The following is a 22,503-nucleotide window of genomic DNA, read 5'->3' on the forward strand; positions in this document are numbered from 1 at the left end:
ATTTTTCTTCCGTATGATCTACTTTCGTCTGTCTTTTTTTCAGACCAGTTGTAAAGAAAGGAATGTACATAAAACACAAACATTTATTTAATCGTTACCGAGTGACAAAATAGTAACTCAGCTTCAGGAATAGAACCATTCGTGTTTCCGGTATGAACATATTTCTGAAATAAATTCTTAATAATACTATGACTAAGCAAACGTAATCAAATGTTATTCTAACTTTAACCTTTGTCCGCCAACCTTTGTTATCTTTGTTTTGTCCTCGCTATGAGTGGCATACTTTTCCATTTTGGAATATCCAAATTTTCTATCTATATCTGTATCCCTGAAAGAGCTGGATATATTTATGCTGAGTTTTCGGAGAATACTTCCTATATGAACAATCTCCCCTGAAATAATTGTATTAAATTATTAGATAGGGAACACAATATTGAAAAAAACTACTCACTATTTTATATATTTCATATATTTGATTGCGTTAGAGCCAACATCAAGGTGATATTGATTTATCACTCGCTTCGCTTGTGGACGTTCTTTGGTGAGTCTAGCATTATATTGTTTTTTCCCTTTTTTTAGAGTTTTTAGTCACAGTACCTATACTAATGTCAGTGCAACACGCTAAAAAATATTTCTAATAAAAAACCCACCAACTTAATATTTAATAGGATCAATTTCATTAACGCATTCACTCGTTCCTGATAAAGGTAACTGATTAGATTATTTCTGACTCTGAATATTTATTAGCTTTGTCAAGCAAAGTGCCAAAACAACGGTTGTCGATTTATTACCTCTAATTATTATCGCTTATATTTTGATCAGTTTTGCAGATATTTCACAGCCAGGTGAGTTTTATAGGCTGATTCGGTTACAGGTTGGGCACATTGACAACACATTGATGAACTCATAATCTGCATATGTTAATTTTATTTCTGTTCTTAAAATCTTGTCTTCAAATCATTTATTTGTTGTTGTATTAGCACACTAATTTTAAGCATTAATAAGAATTAGTATCTGTTCGTAAAGTTTAACATAGAAGGAATTAAAAATATCACATTGTATTAAAGAAAATAATCCGTTTTTTGTTTATTTTATAAGTTTCAAGTGCATATGACTTGGGTAATATTACTAATTAATATGTTTCTTAAATAAAGCTATTAATTATATAATAGCTACTAAATATAAATGTCCATAAATAGAAGTCGCATCGGTTGCCATAATTGCTAAGTCAGATTTCATAAAACAAGAATATTTCAAGTATGTTAACTGGAACAAAATATTTCTATGAATGTGTTACATAAAAAGACATAATAAATAGTTGGCCTAGGCCTAGATAGAAGTGATTTTATTAAACAATACATTTTATGGTACTACACTGCCAACACGCTGGGTCATTTAGTTAATAATGGCAGCCATTTAGATAAATTCACTTTCATAATTTTGCAGCAATAGAAATAACTAATATCAAATGATGTTAAAAACTAAATAGTAATATGATCCAGGTAGATGCGCTTGATTGCTAGGCGCTCTAATTAATTTTAACGATAACAATAAAGGCATCATCAAATTTAGCCATGACTCAAAATAGAAATAGAGAGCTCTTTATAAGGATTTCATATTATTATAATCCATAAAATATTGGACAGCCGAATTGAAACTTGCACGGGGCTGCATTCAATGCCGCAAAACAATTTAATGATAACATATATAATTACTGAACTGAATTATGCTGTAAACTAAATTTCTAGAGATTTACAAAAAATAATAGAGAAAAAAAATCTTCAACCAAACAGCATTCATGTACCGGTATAAACTTACTAAAGTTGTATCATTATTACAAATATACAATATGACAAGATTGCTATTGCTACCGAATGTGCTATATCTAATTCCTACAATATAGTTTCTCGTTCAAAATATGAAAAAATAGATAGTAGAAAACGAAACAGAAATATTTCAGTAATGTCGAAGTTATTACTGAATTACATTTTATACATAAAAATTGTTTTTTTTCTACTTTAGTTTTGAATATTTTCCATTATATATAAGTTTCTGTGAACAGTTGAGTTGAGTTTTCTTTCAATTCATTATCTTTAAATGTTTTTGGTTCTCCAGACCGTTTTTTATCGTTGATAAAAATCATCAGTTTTAAATCGTGGTAATTAATATTGACAGTTGGGATGTAACAAAGCAGCATCACCATTAGTTTCTAAATGTTTCATGAACTACGACAATAGATTTCTTATAATCAAAAAAATATTTGAAAAATAAATATTGAACCTTCCATGATTAGCTGCGTGAGTATACTCTAAATAATTCAATCATATTAAATGAAAAACTATGATTTTATGTAATGTCAAAATAATTGAATTTAATAGCTTAGTTAGGCTGCATTGCAGTTATTTTCATTGATGCTTCGTATTTTAACTAATAAATGTCTCTGATCAAATTAAGTGCGAGTACTTAATACATAACCCTCTTACCAATAATATTTTTGCTTAAAATTACGAACTAACGTAGATATTGAATGTAAATATGCATAAATAGCAGCGGTATCCGTCACTGTAATTATTACAACATTTAAAACGTAAACATTCTCAGCATGTTCAACTCGAACAAAACAATTATCCATATTAAATGTGTTTATATGCTTTTGCTATGTCGTCTTCACACATAAATGGTCATATTTATTATTAGATGATACAAACGAAGTGAATCGCTTCGGTTTTATAGCTGAATTTTATATCAATATCGTTTTATAGGTACCGTTCATTGATTACTATTGACTGTTTTTAGTAACGTGCTTCATGTTATCGATTTGTTATGTAATATCGATTTCCTAAGTTATAAGAGAAGAGAGTTGCCATTCTTGGTGATTTATTCAATCATTTAAATACTACGAATATGGTAGCTGATCTCAATGTAATCCAAATTATAACCATGTATTAGGGATGTTGTTAAATGTGAAGAGTTGTGAAATTAATTGAATATAATATTGCGGATCTCACTAACTATAGTTTTGCAGTCTATCCAAATCTTCAGATGGGCACTTTAGTAACTAGACAATCACAACATTTACAAAAAGCTGCAAAAAACAACCTCAAATTCAATCAGTAGACAATGTTAATTCAACAAAACTCAGTAGATTAAAGCTGTTTAAGTTACTTAATTATTATTTACACTTAAGTATCATATCGACGGTGTTAATAGTAAATTAATAATAATGTTATAATATGTTAATAATAAGGTATGATGGAAATAGATGATGGATCATAGATGTCATACAATGATCCTAGCTATATATTAATATATACTATATATAAATTGATAGTTTTGTTTAATCGTAAATATATCCCTTTTTGTGGTGTTCTCTATGGCTGATGAATGAGCTCAAAATGCTTATATCTGTCATGGATTTTTTATTAAAGAAAGAAAAATGTCGTATTTTTAACCATTCCAGCCGTCCCAGCCGATGTTCGCTTAGGAGATGTCGTCTTTCACCGGCTTTTCAAGATAGTAGTTTGTTTCAACAATGCAATAATGCTAAAGGTTTAATTTTTGTCGTTCAATATACAAAAAAACAATCTCCTTGAATTATTTCATGTTCGCTGATGATAACGCTATATTCGCTCATAGAGACGTTGAGACTTCTAGTATTCTTCTTGATATAGTTTGCACTACGAACCGGCTTGAGACTTAAAGAAAAAAGGACCTAATTATTGACATATGAAGAATCGCCTGCATTGTAAGACTCAATAGGGTCCAGTTAGAACAAGTGCAGGAGTTAAAGTATATATGGGATCAATAACAGAGAAGAAGAAACTGGAATGTACCGCTGGAGTAAAGTCGTAATCTGTCAAGCAATAGGGGCTTTTGTTCCTCTAAGATGTTGCGGGTGGAAGAGAGAAAATATTACAATGAAGGCTAAAATCCTCCTCTTTCGAATGCTTTTCTTGTCAATACTTCTGTATGACTCCGAGACTTAGAAATTTATAAGAATTGCAATAGTTATTAATATGTTTAAAACAGACACTAGTATCATCGATTCGAAAAAATAGACAACCAAATTGTATCTTAGTGCTCACTTGAGCTTAATATAATATTTTATATATTAATAATATATTATGTAATATATCAGTACTTTAAGTTATTACTTACGATATAACTAAGAAAGTTTAAACAATTTTGTATATTATTATTGTATATTCTTAACAGAAAAGATTCTTTTTAAACTTGATTTAAATATACATTATTACTTGAATACTGAAATATTTTGTGGTTTCTCTATTTAATCAAAGACATGACAGTCTTGCGCAATAAAATACACGATTATATAAAAATAGCTAACTTATATGGTTATTTATCCAAATAAAGATATAAAGTAGATATTTTGCAGCGATAGTAAAAAATATTTATCTATTAGATATATTTCATTTAGTAACATTCACATAACGTTAACATTAACTACTTTTAGTAGTTTATACTTCAACATCTGCAGTATTGATTTCTTCCTATTAAATGAAAACGATAAAACCGTAGAAAAAACTACACGGAAAATCAATAACAATTCCGTCATGAAATGCAATAAATTTAATTCTAAGATTTTCTGAGCGAGAGTTGTCGCGAATTTCTTACGTTCACTGTTTTTATTACATTTTGCAAAATATAAAATATAATGGTAACAATATGTAAATGTAACGCTTTCATTGCTTTTGTCAACAGCTAATCTAACATATCGTACTATTTTTATTATAACAACATTCTTTATTTTGATACCATAAATATTTAAACATTCTTATGCTACTAGATATACCTAGCTGTTTTTATTATTCAACATATTCAGATAAGATACCTGATAATATGAAAATGTTTGCGACAGATATATTACAGGTACTGTCGTTGAAATATCAATAGTATATACTAAAATAATATATTAAATAAATTATAAAATATTGTTTCTTCTTACTGCTACTTGACCAACTGTTGATTGCTAATTACCATTAAGTAATCTTTGACAATTCATAAATATGTAATAATGTAATACCGAAAGGTATAAACAGAATAATGGGGTAATTAAAATTTTCCTTAAATATATTCTAGGCTAAAATAAAATTAAATGACAATTTATTTTTTAAATAAAATGTAATATGAGTATCTGTACTGTTCTGTAGGGAAATTTTCTCTACAGTAAAGGACGGTAGTATACCTCGTATACCGTAATTTTGCCCCAACTTATTCATATGAACAAATATTTTTAAATAAGAATTAGTACACGTGCATTCTGCTTCGTGCACTTTTTCAACATTCGTTAGGAATAATATGTCGAAAAAGTTCATTGTCATTTTCTGTTAGCAAAATATCAAGTTATTTTTACAATTCTGTCTTCTTAATTATGATTCTATACAACGCACATGATTTATGACGGAGAATTAATGACGTATTCAAACACAAATTTTGAGGATGCATCAGATTAGGTTACATTTATATTGGTAATAAATAATTCGGTATAAATATCGTCATAGTCATATACATTTTTGATTATTGTGACTGAAAGTGAGAGATAACAAGGATTTTGTAATCAATGAATGATGATTGATTGTGTTTAATTTACGTGCTCATTGCGTATTAAATAATGTTAGATCTAAATTTGTTAGTACTCATATATTAAGCAATATAATAAAATAGTTATGGTTTATCTTGGAATAGAGCGTTGGCATGATTCTGAGTTATTTTTCTAAGATAAGTTTTCCTTGCAATACTTGATCTTGATTTTGATCACTTGTGGCAGCTTCACTCAGTGTAATCTGTCCAGTATACAATTACGGTTGATCATAATCAACCAACCAATCTTCAATATTAGAAATATTTTTGAAATGTATAAATCAATATATCAAGTTCAGAAATGTGAAGGGATTTAAAACGACAAAACGTCTAATTTACTTCAGAATACTATTTTATTTAAGCAAGTAAGAGGCGATTTGTTGAATCTGATACAAAATGACACTGGAGGTCTTTATCTATTAGAAAATAAGCAAAATCCACTATCTCAACGTCAATTTTTAGACATCTAACTCGTTACACCATTCACAAGAAAACACATGACTCTCTCCGTAGTCATAAGTAGTCAGCTTGGTTTCCCAAGTTTTGGTGACTATTCCAATAGTTTACGGTTGAGAAACTGAACTACTGCAAATCCGTCTTTGGTAGCTGTACACCCTGGATAGCAGGCTTCTGTCCAATTTCTAGTAGACTATTCTAGTTGACTCACAGTAACCTCAGTCCGCCTTATATGGTCTTACACTTTGAATTTTGATGCTTGTGCCAGAAATCCATGGACTAGGGATGACTTTTTGATGACTAGGGAAAATTTATTTAAAAAAATATTTCATTATTGAAATAGTTTATAGCTAAGAGTGTTTGAGCACCTTCTAATCCACCTTTTATGGCCTTACAGCTTCAGCTGCGATACTTTTCTCTTTTAGCCTCACTAAGGAATGCTTCGAGTGACAGCTGAACATGTCATGTTGACAAACAGTATCGGTAATATATTTCCATATTAGAAGTAATTCCACACTATAAACATCTCCTTTTTTACTATACGCTGCCGATATTAGAGTAACAAAGGAGAAATTATACGCTAAATGTTTTGGCTGTATGTACTTTTTAACATTGCTTATAGAAAAAGTTAGCAATGTTTTAGGAACATTACTTGTAGACTACTGTTTAGTCGGTTTAGAATAAAGCCTGTTTAGACCTACGAGTGCAAATATTAGATTATACCAAACAATTAACTTAACTTATTGTTCTCAATCCAACGCAACAAACATCTTATGCTGATTAGCAACACAGTTAATCGCTATTAACTGAACAATGACCTTCAAATTAAATGGACCACAACTCCAAGATTTCCTTGTTCCCTTGTTTCCTTTCCCTGTTCAAGTACATAAAGTTAAAGTTAAATATTCAGCTTAAGTTATTTCAGTTTAATATCAAGGATATGGTTCATATATATTTAGACGAAGTCGACTTTATGCGATTTCCTGTTTAAGAATATTTCAGTAAATAAACAACAAAAAACAAATTTATATATTTGATTGTTATCTAACTGAATGAAACTAATTGAGAAGATGGTTATTGCTAAATAATTATAGCAAGATATTATCTAATAATATTCATTGAACATCTGAGAAATGTTCGATTGTCACACAATGATCGCTTGTTTTTCATGTTTTTGTTCCAACTCATTTCTACGTTGTGACTTTTATGAAAGCTTTTTCATTGTTAGGTAACACCTCATCTATGTGAAATAAAGGAACAAAGCCCGCTATTATTTTCTTCTTCGTTCAAAATATGTTATTTATTACATATTGACCCAGTAAGTTACAAAACTTTCGTTTTTAATTATATTTGGATTGTATGTGATACTATACATTAGTTATTTTTTGTCTTTTAATATTTATATACATTTAAAGCTAATATTAATGTATTATACTGTAAAAGTATATTTTCAAAAAATATTGTACATATATTACGACTATTTTCTACACATGGCCTGGACCCATTACATTAGTCCCGGGTCTAACACATAAATAGCGCTAGTTTTATTGCATTCGCCGCTTTTTCAGTTAGTACTGACCTTTAAAAGAAATCTGTTAAAATTTCATGATATTCTACACATACATTTATGAGTTATAGAGCTAAGAGTGATACTACTTTTGTTATTTTCAAAGAAATGGATGAAAAACAATTTCGTGTTTTAACTTTACACTGGTTCTCGTTGGGAAAAAGTACCGTTCAAGCGAAGCAATTGCTTGAAAAGTGTTACAAGGTCTCCGCTCCATCAGAATCAAAATAAAACGTTGGTTTGCTGACTTCAGATATGGTCGTAGAGACACCAATGATGCAGAACGCAGTGGACGTCCAAATGAGGTGGTAATACCAGAAAACATCAAAAAATTCACAAAATCGTTTTGAGTGATCGAAAAGTGAAGTTACGTGAGTTAGCTAACATCATAAAGATATCAAAAGATAAAGCTCTGCGTTTGCTCACTGTTATCCAAAACACACTGAACAGCAACTGGTGATAGGCCTGTTTTGATGCAAAAGATAAATCGTTCTACAAAAGTGGTATAGAAATGTTAGAGCAGCGCTCGAATGATTGAGTCTCTTGACGAATATTACGTTGATGAATAAAGCCAATTTTGAACAAAAAATAGGTTTCTTTGTTCCAGGACTTTTTTTTAACATTATCCCTCAAATTTAGGTATTAAATGGTTATACGCTAGGTCCTCTTTTACCACATTTACCAACTCATTTCTTTATCCATAATTTATCATAATCTCACTTATACCTTTTCGCAAAGTGCTTAATTTCGCCACTGAACGTAGTTACAGCTATATTAGATATATCACGGAGTGATAACAATGCTCCGAAGCTCCATAATTGCACACCATAAATATATACTAGTTTTAAAATTTCTTTATATAACAACAATTTGTTGTGTATGTTAGATAGCTGTGATTGTCTTCCAAGCAACCACTTTTGTGTATCCTGTACTGCTCTTTTATTTTTAATTTAAATTTTCTGTTTAGATTTCATGACAGTTAACTTTATTATACACTATTTCTTGATATAAATGGTGATATTGTCAACGGTCGCTTGCACATTATTTGCACAATATTATAATTGGCAGTTACTAATTCAATTATTTATGATGCTAGATCAAATATATTTATAACTATAATTATTTATATATTAATATAAATATAATATGATCTTTTATATTCATGTTTAATGAATTTGAATTCGTTCTTATTGGAAATTATCATTCTATAATTTAATTCTAAACTAGATTTCATGTTCGAATAAATCCTGTTCTTCATAAGCATAAATATTGAACAGGTATTGAATTAGCACGGTATCTTTATAAAACACCCGGTATTTTTGTCGATAGTTTTCCAATTCGAAATAGCATGTAAGGATGCTGTATCTAAAATCTGTAACCGAAAAATGTCTTCATTACAGACACACAGGCATAATAATTTTGGCTTCGGTTTCAGATAAGGTCGACCCTGTAGCTCCTTATAGTTGCGTGCCTTTACCGAAATCTCTGATCCCTTGACCAGATTACTGAAAAATACTTCTTTGCGTACGCAATTTACTACCACGCGATTACCAAGAATTGACCCTAGTTTTTGCATTTTCTCATTTTATATTACATGCATTATTATAATTGGTAACTTCCCGTTCAAAAAAATACATCCGCCTTTTTTGCAGAACATATATAGCCTGTTGTTATCATTTCTAGTAACAATATTTTTATTCTTTAATCTTTTGTATAAGGTGTTAGCGTTTCAACAGCAACATTTTAATCTTTTTGCTGTGGTACCTATAGTTTAACATAAATTCTTATCTACCAAATACCCCCAATTAATGACAAAATGGCATAGTGTATCATTTTTGAAACGTCATTAGTTTTCAACGTAGTAGTGTATGCGATTGATTATACGAAGAGTATTTTAAACAGACAATTACGTTTAATTTGATGCTACATACTGCAATGACGAGATTTTGCTTATTATCGAGTAATAATGTATTATATTATGAATAAGAATAAGATCAGAATGTGTTAAATATGTTATATATATATATATATATATATATATATATATATATATATATATATATATATATATATCTTATATATAAAAATGAATCGCAAAATGTGTTGGTAAGCGCATAACTCAACAACGCCTGGACCAATTTGGCCAAATCTTTTTTTAAAATGTTCGTTGAAGTTCAAGGATGGATTTTACGGCGAGAAAAATTAGAATTATTGCTGGAAAACCCTAAAAATAGCCCTTTTATATATAAAAATGAATCGCAAAATGTGTTGGTAAGCGCATAACTCAACAACGCCTGGACCAATTTGGCCAAATCTTTTTTTAAAATGTTCGTTGAAGTTCAAGGATGGTTTTTACGGCGAAAAAAATTAGAATTATTGCTGGAAAAACCCTAAAAATAGCCCTTTTCTTTTTCCCATACAAATGATTTGTAACTAAAAGGTAGTCAATTTGAGCTTTATTGCTATGGTATAAAGTTCATATTAAATTACAAGCACTCACTGTTGTCTAAGCAATGTAGGTGTATTCCTAACGTCAAAGATCATATCTATCAAAACAATGTGCGTGTGTGCGTTGGAGCACAGAATACATAGTTGGAGGAGTTTAATGTGGCGTTCCGAAACTCGCGTTTCTTTTGTATTAGTTTCGGCACGTGAGATAAAATGCATCAGTTTCCACGTCATTACATCAGTCAAACAAAAATCGCGTTACCAACAGTGTTTTATTATTTTTAATATCCAAATTTTAAATAAATAAAACAATTCGTACGGCTTAAAAGGATTTGAGTTCAAGTCATATTAAATTTAAAAAAAAAGTTGTCTGTTACAGATGACTTTTGACAGATGACAGATGAATTGTCAACTGATACACGAAACAAATTCGTATATCGTGTTTTGTGCAGAGTGTTTAGTTAGTTAGTGTTTGTTTAGTTCGTGATTAGTGAAAAAATAATTTATATTTGATATGCCTCCTATAAGACGAAGCAATTTAGGTAGAAGAATCAGAAATGCTATAAACCAAGCTAATTACCGATATAATCGTACTGCACAAGAACGTGACGACGGAAATGAACGTGAAAGAATTCGGATATCACAAACGCGTGAAGCGCGAGCGCGACATTCAACTAATAATCGCGCAAGTTTGAATCGAGCTGCTTTCAGTTACGATGTGTCAATTGACTACAGTAACTACCAATGTGTTGTTATTGGTTCTATGAACTTGGTTTGCTCACACTGTAAGGCATTAAAATACAAAAACGAAGCCAATGGATTGTGTTGCGCAAATGGTAAAGTGAAATTGATACCATTGGATCCACCACCAGAACCATTGTACTCATTGGTTTCAGGAATAGGAACAGATTCTATACACTTTTTGACACATATCCAACAATATAACAATTGCTTTCAAATGACTTCATTTGGGGCAACAAATGCAGTTCGGGAAAATTTTATGCCAACTTTCAAGGTATGTATTATAGCAGTTACTCATAATTATTTTAGCGAACAAAATTTTCTGTCACCAAAGTTAAGATGTGTTACTAATCTTCAATTTCTTAATCATTACGAAATATATCACTTAGTCATCATATTATATGGTGATTCAGTTTCAGTGACACTTTTATTATATTTTATATTTGATAGATATTAGTTAAAACTAAATATATACTTTTTAAGATCAAATATTATTTAAGTTTGATCACTGACAATCCATTAATTTATACCACACCATAATATTTTTTTTATTTACAGATACAAGGGCAAATATATCACAGAGCAGGTTCACTGTTACCAGTGTCAGATAGCGACAACAAATTCCTGCAAATTTATTTTATGGGCAATTCACGACAAGAAATTGATCTGCGTTGTGCACATAACAATTTAGTAAAGAGGTCTATTGTAGAACAATTACAAACTTTATTTCATCAACACAATCAATTGATTATATTGTTTAAAACTGCCCTGGATCTGATGCCATCCGATAATCACAAAATTGTAATCAGAGCTGATAAAACACCTGCAGGTCAACATACAAGACGTTTTAATGCACCAACTATTGATGAAGTTGCTATCGTTGTAGTTGGAGAAAATTTGGAATCCCGTGATATTGTTTTACATCGTCGGAATGATCAATTACAACGTATAAAGGAAACACACCGCTCATATGATGCACTGCAATATCCCATTATATTTTGGCAAGGTGAAAATGGCTACGATTTATCAATAAAAATGATAAATCCCATTACAGGTAACTAAAATATTAGTTTAGCTATGGCGATAATATCTCAGTCACTATATTATGTATTTGAATGTTATTAAAACAAAATCTGTTTACAGGTTCTGAAACCAACAAAAAAGTCAGTTCAATGAACTATTATTCATACCGCCTAATGATTCGGGAAAATGAAGATAATCACATATTGAAATGTCGGCGATTATATCACAAATATGTTGTTGACATGTATGTTAAAATTGAAACGGAGAGATTAACATTCATCAGGTTGAATCAAACCAAACTCCGATCTGAAGAGTATATTCACCTTCGAGATGCGATTAATACTGATGGAAATGCACAGAATGTCGGTCGGATGACTATTCTTCCAGCAACATACATCGGAAGCCCTCGGCATATGCACGAATATGCTCAAGATGCCATGTCGTATGTTCGTCATTATGGTACAGCAGATTTGTTCATCACATTTACATGCAATCCGCAATGGATAGAAATTAAGCAGGAGTTATTCCCTGGGCAATCACCCATTGATCGTCATGATATTACAGCCAGAGTCTTTAGACAAAAGTTGAAATCTTTAATGAATTTCATCGTAAAACATAATGTGTTTGGTGAGACGCGCTGCTGGATGTATTCTGTGGAGTGGCAGAAACGAGGATTGCCACATGCACACATTTTGATTTGGTTGGTTGAAAAGATAAGGCCAAATGAAGTTGATGCAGTGATATCAGCTGAAATCCCTAATGTACAAGTAGATCCTGGATTGCATGAGGTAGTTATCAAAAACATGATACATGGTCCCTGTGGAACTCTTAATCAAAATTCACCGTGTATGATGGATGGTAAATGTTCAAAACGATATCCACGGACATTAATATCGGAAACAATTACTGGTAATGACGGTTATCCATTGTATCGTCGCAGATCGACAGCAGACAATGGAAAATCAACAATTGTCAAATTAAATCAACAAGATATTGAAATAGATAATCGTTGGATTGTTCCATATTCACCCATTTTATCAAAGACATTCAAAGCACACATCAACGTTGAATCTTGCCATTCAGTGAAATCGATTAAATACATTTGCAAATATGTAACCAAAGGCAGTGATATGGCTGTGATTGGAATTGGTGCAGAGAATTCTAATGATGAAGTTACCCAATACCAAATGGGCCGCTATGTCAGTAGTAATGAAGCAGTTTGGCGAATATTTTCTTTTCCTATTCATGAGACACACCCTTCTGTTGTTCACTTAGCTGTGCTTTTAGAAAATGGACAAAGAGTGTATTTTACTGCACAGAACGCAGTACAAAGAGCTGCTCAGCCACCATCTACTACATTAACCAGTTTTTTTGAGACATGCCAAAACGATGATTTCGCACAAACATTGCTATATTCTGAAATGCCAAAATATTATACCTGGAATCAATCCTCAAGGAGATTTATACGACGGAAACAAGGAAAACCAGTTCCAGGATATACAGATGTATATTCCACCGATGCGATTGGCCGGATTTATTCAGTACATCCAAGCAATGATGAATGTTTTTATTTACGACTGCTATTAGTCAATGTACGTGGCCCAATATCATTCCAACAGTTACGAACTGTTGATGGTGAATTGTGTGGATTCTACAGAGAAGCCTGTCAACGTTTGCAATTGCTTGAAAATGACGCTCATTGGGATCAAACTCTCAATGATGCTGTAATATCATCACACGCTCATCAAATACGAACATTGTTTTCTATAATCATATCTACATGCTTCCCATCAAACCCAATTGATTTGTGGATGAAGTACAAAGATTATATGTGTGATGATATTTTGTATCAAATAGGGAATAGAATGGGAAATCCAAATATACAAATCAGTGAAGAAATTTACAATGAAGCATTGATTTCAATTGAGGACATGTGCTTGATAATGTCAAACAAACTATTAATTCAATTAGGCCTGACCGCGCCCAATCGTCCAATGCATGACGCTTTTAACCAAGAGTTGCATCGAGAAAGACTGTATGATCTCAACGCTTTGAAAGAATTAATTCAAACAAATCTTCCACTGTTAAATGAACAACAGAAGTATGTATTTGAAACTCTTATGAAAGTAACAAATGATGAAACTGGAGGGATTTACTTCTTAGATGCACACCTGGTGGTACAGGAAAAACTTTTTTGATTTCATTAATATTAGCAACAATTCGCTCACGAAATAAAATTGCACTTGCACTCGCTTCGTCGGGAATCGCAGCAACTTTGCTTGAAGGTGGTCGAACAGCCCATTCAGCACTAAAATTGCCATTAAATATGCAAAGCAATGAAACTCCAACCTGCAACGTTTCGAAGAACTCTGCAATGGCAAAGGTTTTGCAGCAATGTAAATTGATTGTTTGGGATGAATGCACGATGGCACATAAAAAATCTTTGGAGGCTTTAGACACAACCTTAAAAGATCTACGTAGCAATAATAATCGATTTGGTGGTGTAATGATTTTATTAGCAGGAGATTTTCGTCAAACATTGCCAGTGATTCCACGATCGATGCCAGCTGATGAACTCAATGCATGTCTAAAGTCCTCCAATTTGTGGAAACATGTCAAAGTACTTCATTTAAGCAAGAATATGCGTGTCGAGTTGCAAAATGACCAATCTGGAAACATATTCTCTAAACAACTCATTGACATTGGTAATGGCAAATTTCCTATAGACATGTTGACTGGCTGCATTAACTTTCCTCAAAGTTTTTGTCAGTTAACTCGATCAAAAGATGAACTTATTCAGAAGGTGTTTCCAGATGTTTCTCAAAATTACAGAAACCATGATTGGTTGAGCGAACGAGCTATACTGGCTGCAAAAAACATAGATGTAAATGAATTAAATTTCAAAATTCAAGAACAAATTACAGGCGAATTGAGGATATATAAATCAGTTGATTCGGCTACTAATCAAGATGATGTAGTCAACTATCCACCGGAATTTTTAAACTCGCTGGATTTGCCAGGATTGCCACCTCACAATCTTCAATTAAAGGTTGGATCGGTGGTTATAATGTTGCGAAATATCAACCAACCGCGTCTTTGCAACGGTACACGGTTAGCGATAAAAAAATTACTAAACAATGTGATAGAAGCAACTATACTCAAAGGAAAGTATAAAGGAGAAGATGTTCTCATACCGCGCATCCCAATGATTCCGACTGATGTGCCATTTGAGTTTAAACGACTACAGTTTCCAGTGCGGCTTGCTTTTGCTATGACTATAAACAAGTCCCAGGGGCAATCATTAAGTGTTTGTGGTATTAATCTAGAAAACCCATGTTTCTCACATGGTCAATTGTATGTTGCCTGTTCCCGTGTTGGAAAACCATCAGATTTGTTTATCTATGCGCCAGGTAATCAAACAAAAAACATCGTATACCACAAAGCACTACAATGATAATAATAATAATAATTATGATTCACATGATTAACAATAAAGCGATTACTTACTTTTCAATCCTTATATATGTTTTATTTAATTATTTTTTATTCACAACGCCCTATCACCAGGGTGATGGTTCTGTTCAGGAGAATTTTTTAAAATACGTAGGCACAAAAACTGCCACATTACAAATCTTTTTGACAGGACGAAGTCTGTCGGGTCAGCTAGTATAGTATAAAAATACGTAATATTTATTTGTGAACAGTAAAGGTACATAACAAACATAATTTAATTAGTATCCGCCCAAAACATGTTTGGAATAAAACAGTAGCCGGACAGAGGAAACATTTTCCTAAAGAAAAAATTAGATAATGTTACTTCTGAAGAGAGCCGCAATATTAAAACACTGATAGAATATTCTTAATTTTTCTCAGTTTATATTCGTTTATAAAGTTTAATTCAATTTATGTATTATAGGGAACAACTGAATAATAATAACTGGGCATAAATGTTTTTAAGACAGTGAACATTCGAGGGTGTTTTCAAGTAAGAAGTCTGCGTGTCAGTTCACTTTAATGTTCACGTGCATCGAGATTCTCAGAGAATGTAAAAAAATCCAAAGTAATAGACCCAAATTGGAAACCGTAGTCGTAGTAGCCAGTTCTGACTAAATTATTTGATATATTCCTTTAAATTATTGGTTAAAATGTCAACAATCTAATTAATAACCATGCATTTAATTTTCACCAGCTTTTTAATAACATAAATATAGGCTACAAATAGTTTTAGGTCACTTCGTAGTATAAATGATGTTAATTTATAAATGCGTTCCATTTATAATATACTTATTAAGATTTCCAGTGAAGATTAAACACTATCAGTCATTTTTCAGGTGTTTTAGCCACTTATGAATGAATGCTCTAGAAATATTAATTATTACCTGTTGTAACTACGCAGAAATGGTGATTAATAGTGAACAGCGTTTCCGCGCTATAATCATTGATGTACACGCATATTCTAAACAGAGTCGACTCGTTAAATAAAAATAAACATGTTAAATAATTGCATATCTTTACTGACCTCGGAATATCTATTTGCAAACAAAAAGTATTTTCATAACTAGACTAATGTCAATTATTTTAGTTATATAATTATATTTATTGAGTTATTCTCTTATAACTAACAATGATAATTTAATGTTTGCTCTATTATAACAACAACAATAAAAACAATAATAAATTCTTCTGAAATACTTCAATAATAAATTAATAATAATAATTATCAAATAAATTAATAATAAATTCTACTAACATATTTTAAGATAATTTCTGCCCTAAGTTTAATTTTCAATTCACATTGTTATTAAAACCTTCTAAGAATATATTTTAACGATATTTATATTCAAACGGTCTTTCATGACAATATGTTTTTATATAAATATACATATTTTCTAGTTTATTTTTCTAAATAAAATGTTGAAGATATTATAAACAACCATACACAAGCAATACGAGTAGATCCCACTTGCATAATACACAGAAAAAATAATATTTGAAAAAAATACATGTGATCCAAATCGTCGACAAAATACCGACGATTTTTCTCCATTACTGAGCTTACTGATGTTAAGACTAGAAAAAAAGAATTCAATTACACATCAAACCATACAGACTGTTGCTTAGTAATTACAATTATTACTTGTACAGTCACATGGAGCAGTGAGGACTGCCCTTAGCATATCTGTAAAGTTAACGGATAAACAATAAAAGAAAACGTCAAAATTATGTTGTTTCACTATAAAGTATGAAGTCGAAAAAAAGAGGAAAATGCATTAGAAAGAACCTTGGCATGCTTAAAAGGTTCAATGGAGGAAATAAGCAAATACTTCAAGATATATAAGATCGAAACAAGATTTAACGCAATAGGAAATCGAGTCAGAAACATCTATACAATACCTTGCTGAAAATACGACTAGGTCTACATTGGACAACTGTAATAAATAAAAAATGTCATTTCATACATGATAATAAGTACCCACTACTAATCTCGTAGAATGAAATCAGCGCTACAAAGAAGATAAAGACCGACAGGAGGTGAATAGACAGACAGCTGATACAACTAATAATACTAACTAAGCACAAGAACGGGAACTTCATCTAGTCTTACTGATCAAGCCGAAATGTCATTAAAAAACCTTAAGGTTAATAGTTTCTTAAAAACCATGTGTAAATCAAAATCCGAAAATATACTGCTTCCATTTACACAATGAATATCAATGATGTGTTGAAATTGTGCAGGAGTAAATCGCATTTGCGGGTTTTTTTTAATTTGCTTTTTAATTTGAAGAAAAAGGTGGTTGAAGTTCACCAAATACTATGTGAAGCTTATGGCAACCATGCTCCATCCATTTCAATATGTGAATAGTGGTTTAAAAGTTTTAAATTTGGTAATTATGACATCGAAGACAAAGAGCATTCAGGACAGCCAAAAATCGTAGCTGCTGAACAATGTCGATGAATAAAATACATTGTACCGATTTTTCACAATAAAGTTTTAAATTTAAAAAAATCCTTTATACCTAATGTATAAGCCTAATACATTGAATAATAATACATTGAATTGACAGTCCCGTTGGTTGATATCCATTTTCGTCGACTCATTCAAGTTCACAAAAAGGCTTCCGGGAATAAATATCCCTATAATTCTGTTTCTACCGTCTCGACTTCCGAAATAGTTAGTCTTACTGACTCATTGGGGTAAATTGATCGGTAATTAGGAAAGCCCTTCGACTATATTCGAGGGTCATTTACCGTATAAAACAGTTAACTTTCATTCCCTTATAGATTCTATTCAATATATTACAAGGAATTTAAGTTTTGCTAAGTTGTACATGGTAACAACTAAACAAGCCTAAATATAATCATCATTTAGTGGTAATTATTAATATTGAACGATACTAATTAATATTCTGATTTTCATCATCTACTTCCCTATCGTGATTCTGGGGCTTTTTTCTCATTCCTTTTTTTTTACTCACACAACGTTTCCATCACCATCACAATAACAATGAAGCCATTATTCTTATAAGATAACAAAAGCGTTACGCTACTGTTTTATAATTATCTAAATGATTTATGGCAGTCGAGATGCTATAATGGGGTCAGGTTTTTGATGGCCGCAAGTCATTTACGTGGTTTTTAAAGGTTCAGCTGACCGTCCGTCAAGATCTTATTTTCATCAAGATAATTAAAAAAACTGTTAGAATCGCCACTTAACAGTACCATTCAACGTCGGAACTGGCTACGTGTATGACAGTTTGACAGTTCACTTATTGGAAAGCGAAACGTGTTATTTAATGCACACGCAACTGATTGCTTTATTCAATTTCCCTTTTAAATATTCTCGTCATCTTTGCGACGAGTACTTGTTCAAATGTTTTAGATTGATTTGATAGTGTTTGAGATATCTTTATGGAATATTCACATTACTATATTTTACTGTAAAAATATTTCAAAGGCTCTCATTCAATATGTTCTGTTTTTAAACTATCGTTCGAGTTTAGTAAAACTTACTATAAATTCCATACATACTACGCTATACGTTATAGATATGTTAAGGATCTCGAAAATATGTAACAGCAGAGAAAGAATTCTATTCAGTAATTCTTTACTATGGGTCTTAGAAGATTGTCATTATTGGTTTCATACAAAAATAGCAACAATATATGAGTAAACGAAATGCACAAGAGTACGATTGCTAATTGTAATTTGGCGGGCTTTGTTAGGCCAGTTATATCTCCACCGAAGAAACAAGGTAGTATATATTAAATAACATGTGATTTTCTGAGTTCTGGTCCAAAAATATTTACAGTCCTGCCAGGAATATCCAAACACTCCGTGGAGCTTTGTTGAAGATTATATATGGACATTTAGTACACGTTTCTTAGTTGCTATTCAACAACCCCGTAGCTCATTAAATATATTTCTGTTTATCTACCCTAAGCGTAATTCTCTAGGCCGTTATTAAAGCTGCAAAAATGAAGATCATTCTCCGTAACGAATGGTTTGGATTAATTGATTAATTGATTGACACGATTAATAGGCGAAGTACATATTTTTCGTAACAAAAGCCTCAAAGCGGCGGTCTTCTTAGGCCTCATAAAAGCCTTAGACAAAGTATGACAACATTAGATAATTTTAAGTACTTGGAAAGCGCAGTAAACGAAAGTCAAAGTTGGTGATTCTTTTTTGATTACGAGATTAATTCAAACTGTGATTGGGAACTGTAAATTGCGACCGTCAGGTCTCGTAACATTGAATGGGCTTCTGCCATGGATTGATGTGATGGGATTCCGGCCATAGCATATTTATGGAATGGAGTATTCGACTCCGATTTAGAAATATTGTGTGTGGCTCATTAATTTGATGTTGTAGAAGCGAGCATAGCGGTGGCGGCATTTGAGACCAATTGTACACTGAATGGTTTCTAAGATGTTTACTCTGTAGATTTCTGAATTATCTTCCTTTTTGGCCTAACCTTGCACCTCAAGTGAGGTCCACTGCAATTACTGCATTTGAGAGGATTATCTTTTGTGCAATCTGTAAATTGTACACAGCAAACATAAATAAAAGGACTAAAAATGGAACTATGCAACATATGTTCAATATTGCATAACAATTTGACAGTACGAGTAAAGGACTTTTTGAGGCAAAACATCTATGGGGTCCTACCGTGTCCCAATTTAATTCAAGATATAACAAGAATGTCTCTACTTCTGCACTTAAATAATTGTTACGCTTGTTATGGGAACTGATGCGTTTGAGCCATGTATTGAAGGAACTGCGATCGTAAAATAAACAAACGTATACAGTGATTTTGCAACATATCAACGCTCATATTGCATAATCCGTAAATACCATGTTACTCTACTGAATATTATACTTCCCAATGACTTTTTATGATTATGACCTGATTGAACAACTCAATTTTAGCCGATTTTAAATAGTGTCATAAGACGACGGTTTCCAACTATTCATTTCATTGCCATCAGAAATGAGAAGAAATAAAACGCTGTTAACATATTCGCATAACACTCGCACTGAAAAAATGTATGCAATAAAACTGAACTTAAATATTTAATATCGTTACAATATAAATATGTTGAAATATTAAATATGTACACCTTGTCGATTTTTTTATGTTTAGCTCTGTGTTCTGCATCGATTTCGTAAGATAACATTTTCTGCCGACATTGTAGGAAAAAAAAGAGTTGCAAGACCCCGCCGACATTCATGACAATATAACGAAAAATAAAGCACGACACGAGTGGAAAAAAGTCCCGACAATACAAATCGGTAGTTTTCAACCAGGAAACAGTCTTCGATCTTATTTATGGCCCAGACCAGATGTAACCTCTCGTAATAACCGTATCGTTTTCTTGTTGACTCAGTCGACCGTAGTTCGTCTTGTCGTGACCCGTAGGATCACTTACCCACCGACTGTACCTCTATTTTGTTCCATCATTTTTCTGTTGTGTCTCGTTAGACTTCTTTCACTCGGAACTGATAATTAAAGAACAAGACAGTCTAATATATCGATTGCCGTGGCGGCTGGCTATTGTACAGTTAACGAAAATTTTCTTCTTGTACGGTTCGAGGAGGAGCCGACCCCGTTAGGATTATTGTGAGATTAGCAATTAACAATAGTAATTTTCACATAACACGAGAAAAATACAATTAAATGTGGAGTTTCATTAGTGGGTTATTTTGAACATCATCCATCTGTTTCTTTTATACGACAGAATTGTATTATTAAGTAATTAAAAGGCATGAATCTCAAAATAGGCCTAATTAAGATTATGTATATAAATTTTCATTCATATTTTTTCCTTCTATTTTTAAAAGTTTTGAGAACAGTTTCACAACCTCAAACCTTGACAGACTTAACTATTAACCAACATAAGTACAGTAGTTTATAATGTCTCCTCTTTTAATATTCTTGTATGAGAATGAGAAAAGTTCGAAATGGATGTTATATAATACAGTATTTAGGTGATATAAAAGTATTTTTTCTGATGTCATAAAAATAAATAATAAAATTACTAAAACACTAAAAATTGTGTATTAATTTTTTACATTAAAGTCAAATAAAAATAGATACAAACTGTTTATATATGATACTGTAACTGTTGTAATGTAATGAATTTTTGAAAAGTTTGAAATTAAGACGTGTTCGTTTCATATTGTATAATTTTAGAGTAATTATTAATCAGTTAAATTATCTGTCCGTTATATACTAATTTAATTTACATATTTGTATTCAAACTCCCTTAATTATAATGATATATTTTTATTAAACTTGTCCTTGATATTGTGATAGACAACTCACAGGATGGGCTTAGGGTGTTTTCAGTTTTTGGATATAATTATCTCTGGAAAGGTATGCAGACTTTCCTAATCATTAAAGGGCATTATATTCGCTAATTAGAAATTAAAAGGTTATTGATCTCAGAACAATAAAAGTTTGTTTTATGAACTTCTCGCTGAGTGTATTTGTGAATTTGGAGACTGATGGAGACACTGTTTTCTCTATATATTTGGTTGTTTCTGACTAGAAAATATTGTGTCTCTATGATTATAAGTAACAAGAAGCACTCTAATTTTTTGTTAATCTCTGCATCTTTTTATATTCATTAATTCAATCATATTTTGTAAGAGTTGTAAAAATATACAATTAAATTTTTTTCAATAAACATCTAGTCAATGGCAATCTTAATATGGTTCTATTGTATTTACTTATATCTAACATACAATATATTCCAAACTGTCATTAACATCTTATTTTGTATCATCAAGTTCTGAATTTTTTAATTTATTAAGTTTTATTGTATTATTGTACTTAATCATAAATGTTATCTAATAGAAGGAATTTACTAAATAAAGTTGGCAATTTTAGATTTGGCAAATTAAAGAATTTTACTAAATATTAGCAACTATATTTAGTAAAATTTTGTGAATATAGTTATGAAATTAAAGTGTATATTGGAGGATATTATTTATAATTAATTATTCTTAAAATAAACAAGATCAAACCCTCCTTTATTACGTTAAGAATGATAGTTTAATAATAAAGATATTATCATCAAGCGCTCCTGAAAGTCATTATTTGCTTACAATTAACTAACTTGATCTGTTTACAAAATTTCAAATGGCGATTTCGGTGTGGAATG

The 22,503-nt window shown here is 31.3% G+C and overlaps 2 protein-coding genes across 48 annotated transcripts in view; both read left to right on the top strand.

Annotated features, from left to right (window-relative positions):
- The window catches only part of RhoGAP19D (Rho GTPase activating protein at 19D), a 520,079-nt gene that overhangs the window by 351,136 nt on the left and 146,440 nt on the right, over positions 1-22,503 (top strand). The window lies entirely within an intron of this gene.
- LOC143192007 (uncharacterized) lies at positions 11,378-15,946 on the top strand. Its single transcript, XM_076397466.1, has 3 exons — positions 11,378-11,867; positions 11,957-13,726; positions 15,795-15,946. Exons 1-3 carry the CDS (start codon positions 11,453-11,455, stop codon positions 15,944-15,946), a joined length of 2,337 nt encoding a protein of 778 aa, XP_076253581.1. The 5' UTR covers positions 11,378-11,452.

This window comes from Rhynchophorus ferrugineus, unplaced genomic scaffold (genome assembly GCF_030347505.1).
Source record: "Rhynchophorus ferrugineus isolate W39M unplaced genomic scaffold, kcgeb_rfMv2 rfM2, whole genome shotgun sequence".
In the NCBI taxonomy this organism is placed as follows: domain Eukaryota; kingdom Metazoa; phylum Arthropoda; class Insecta; order Coleoptera; family Curculionidae; genus Rhynchophorus; species Rhynchophorus ferrugineus.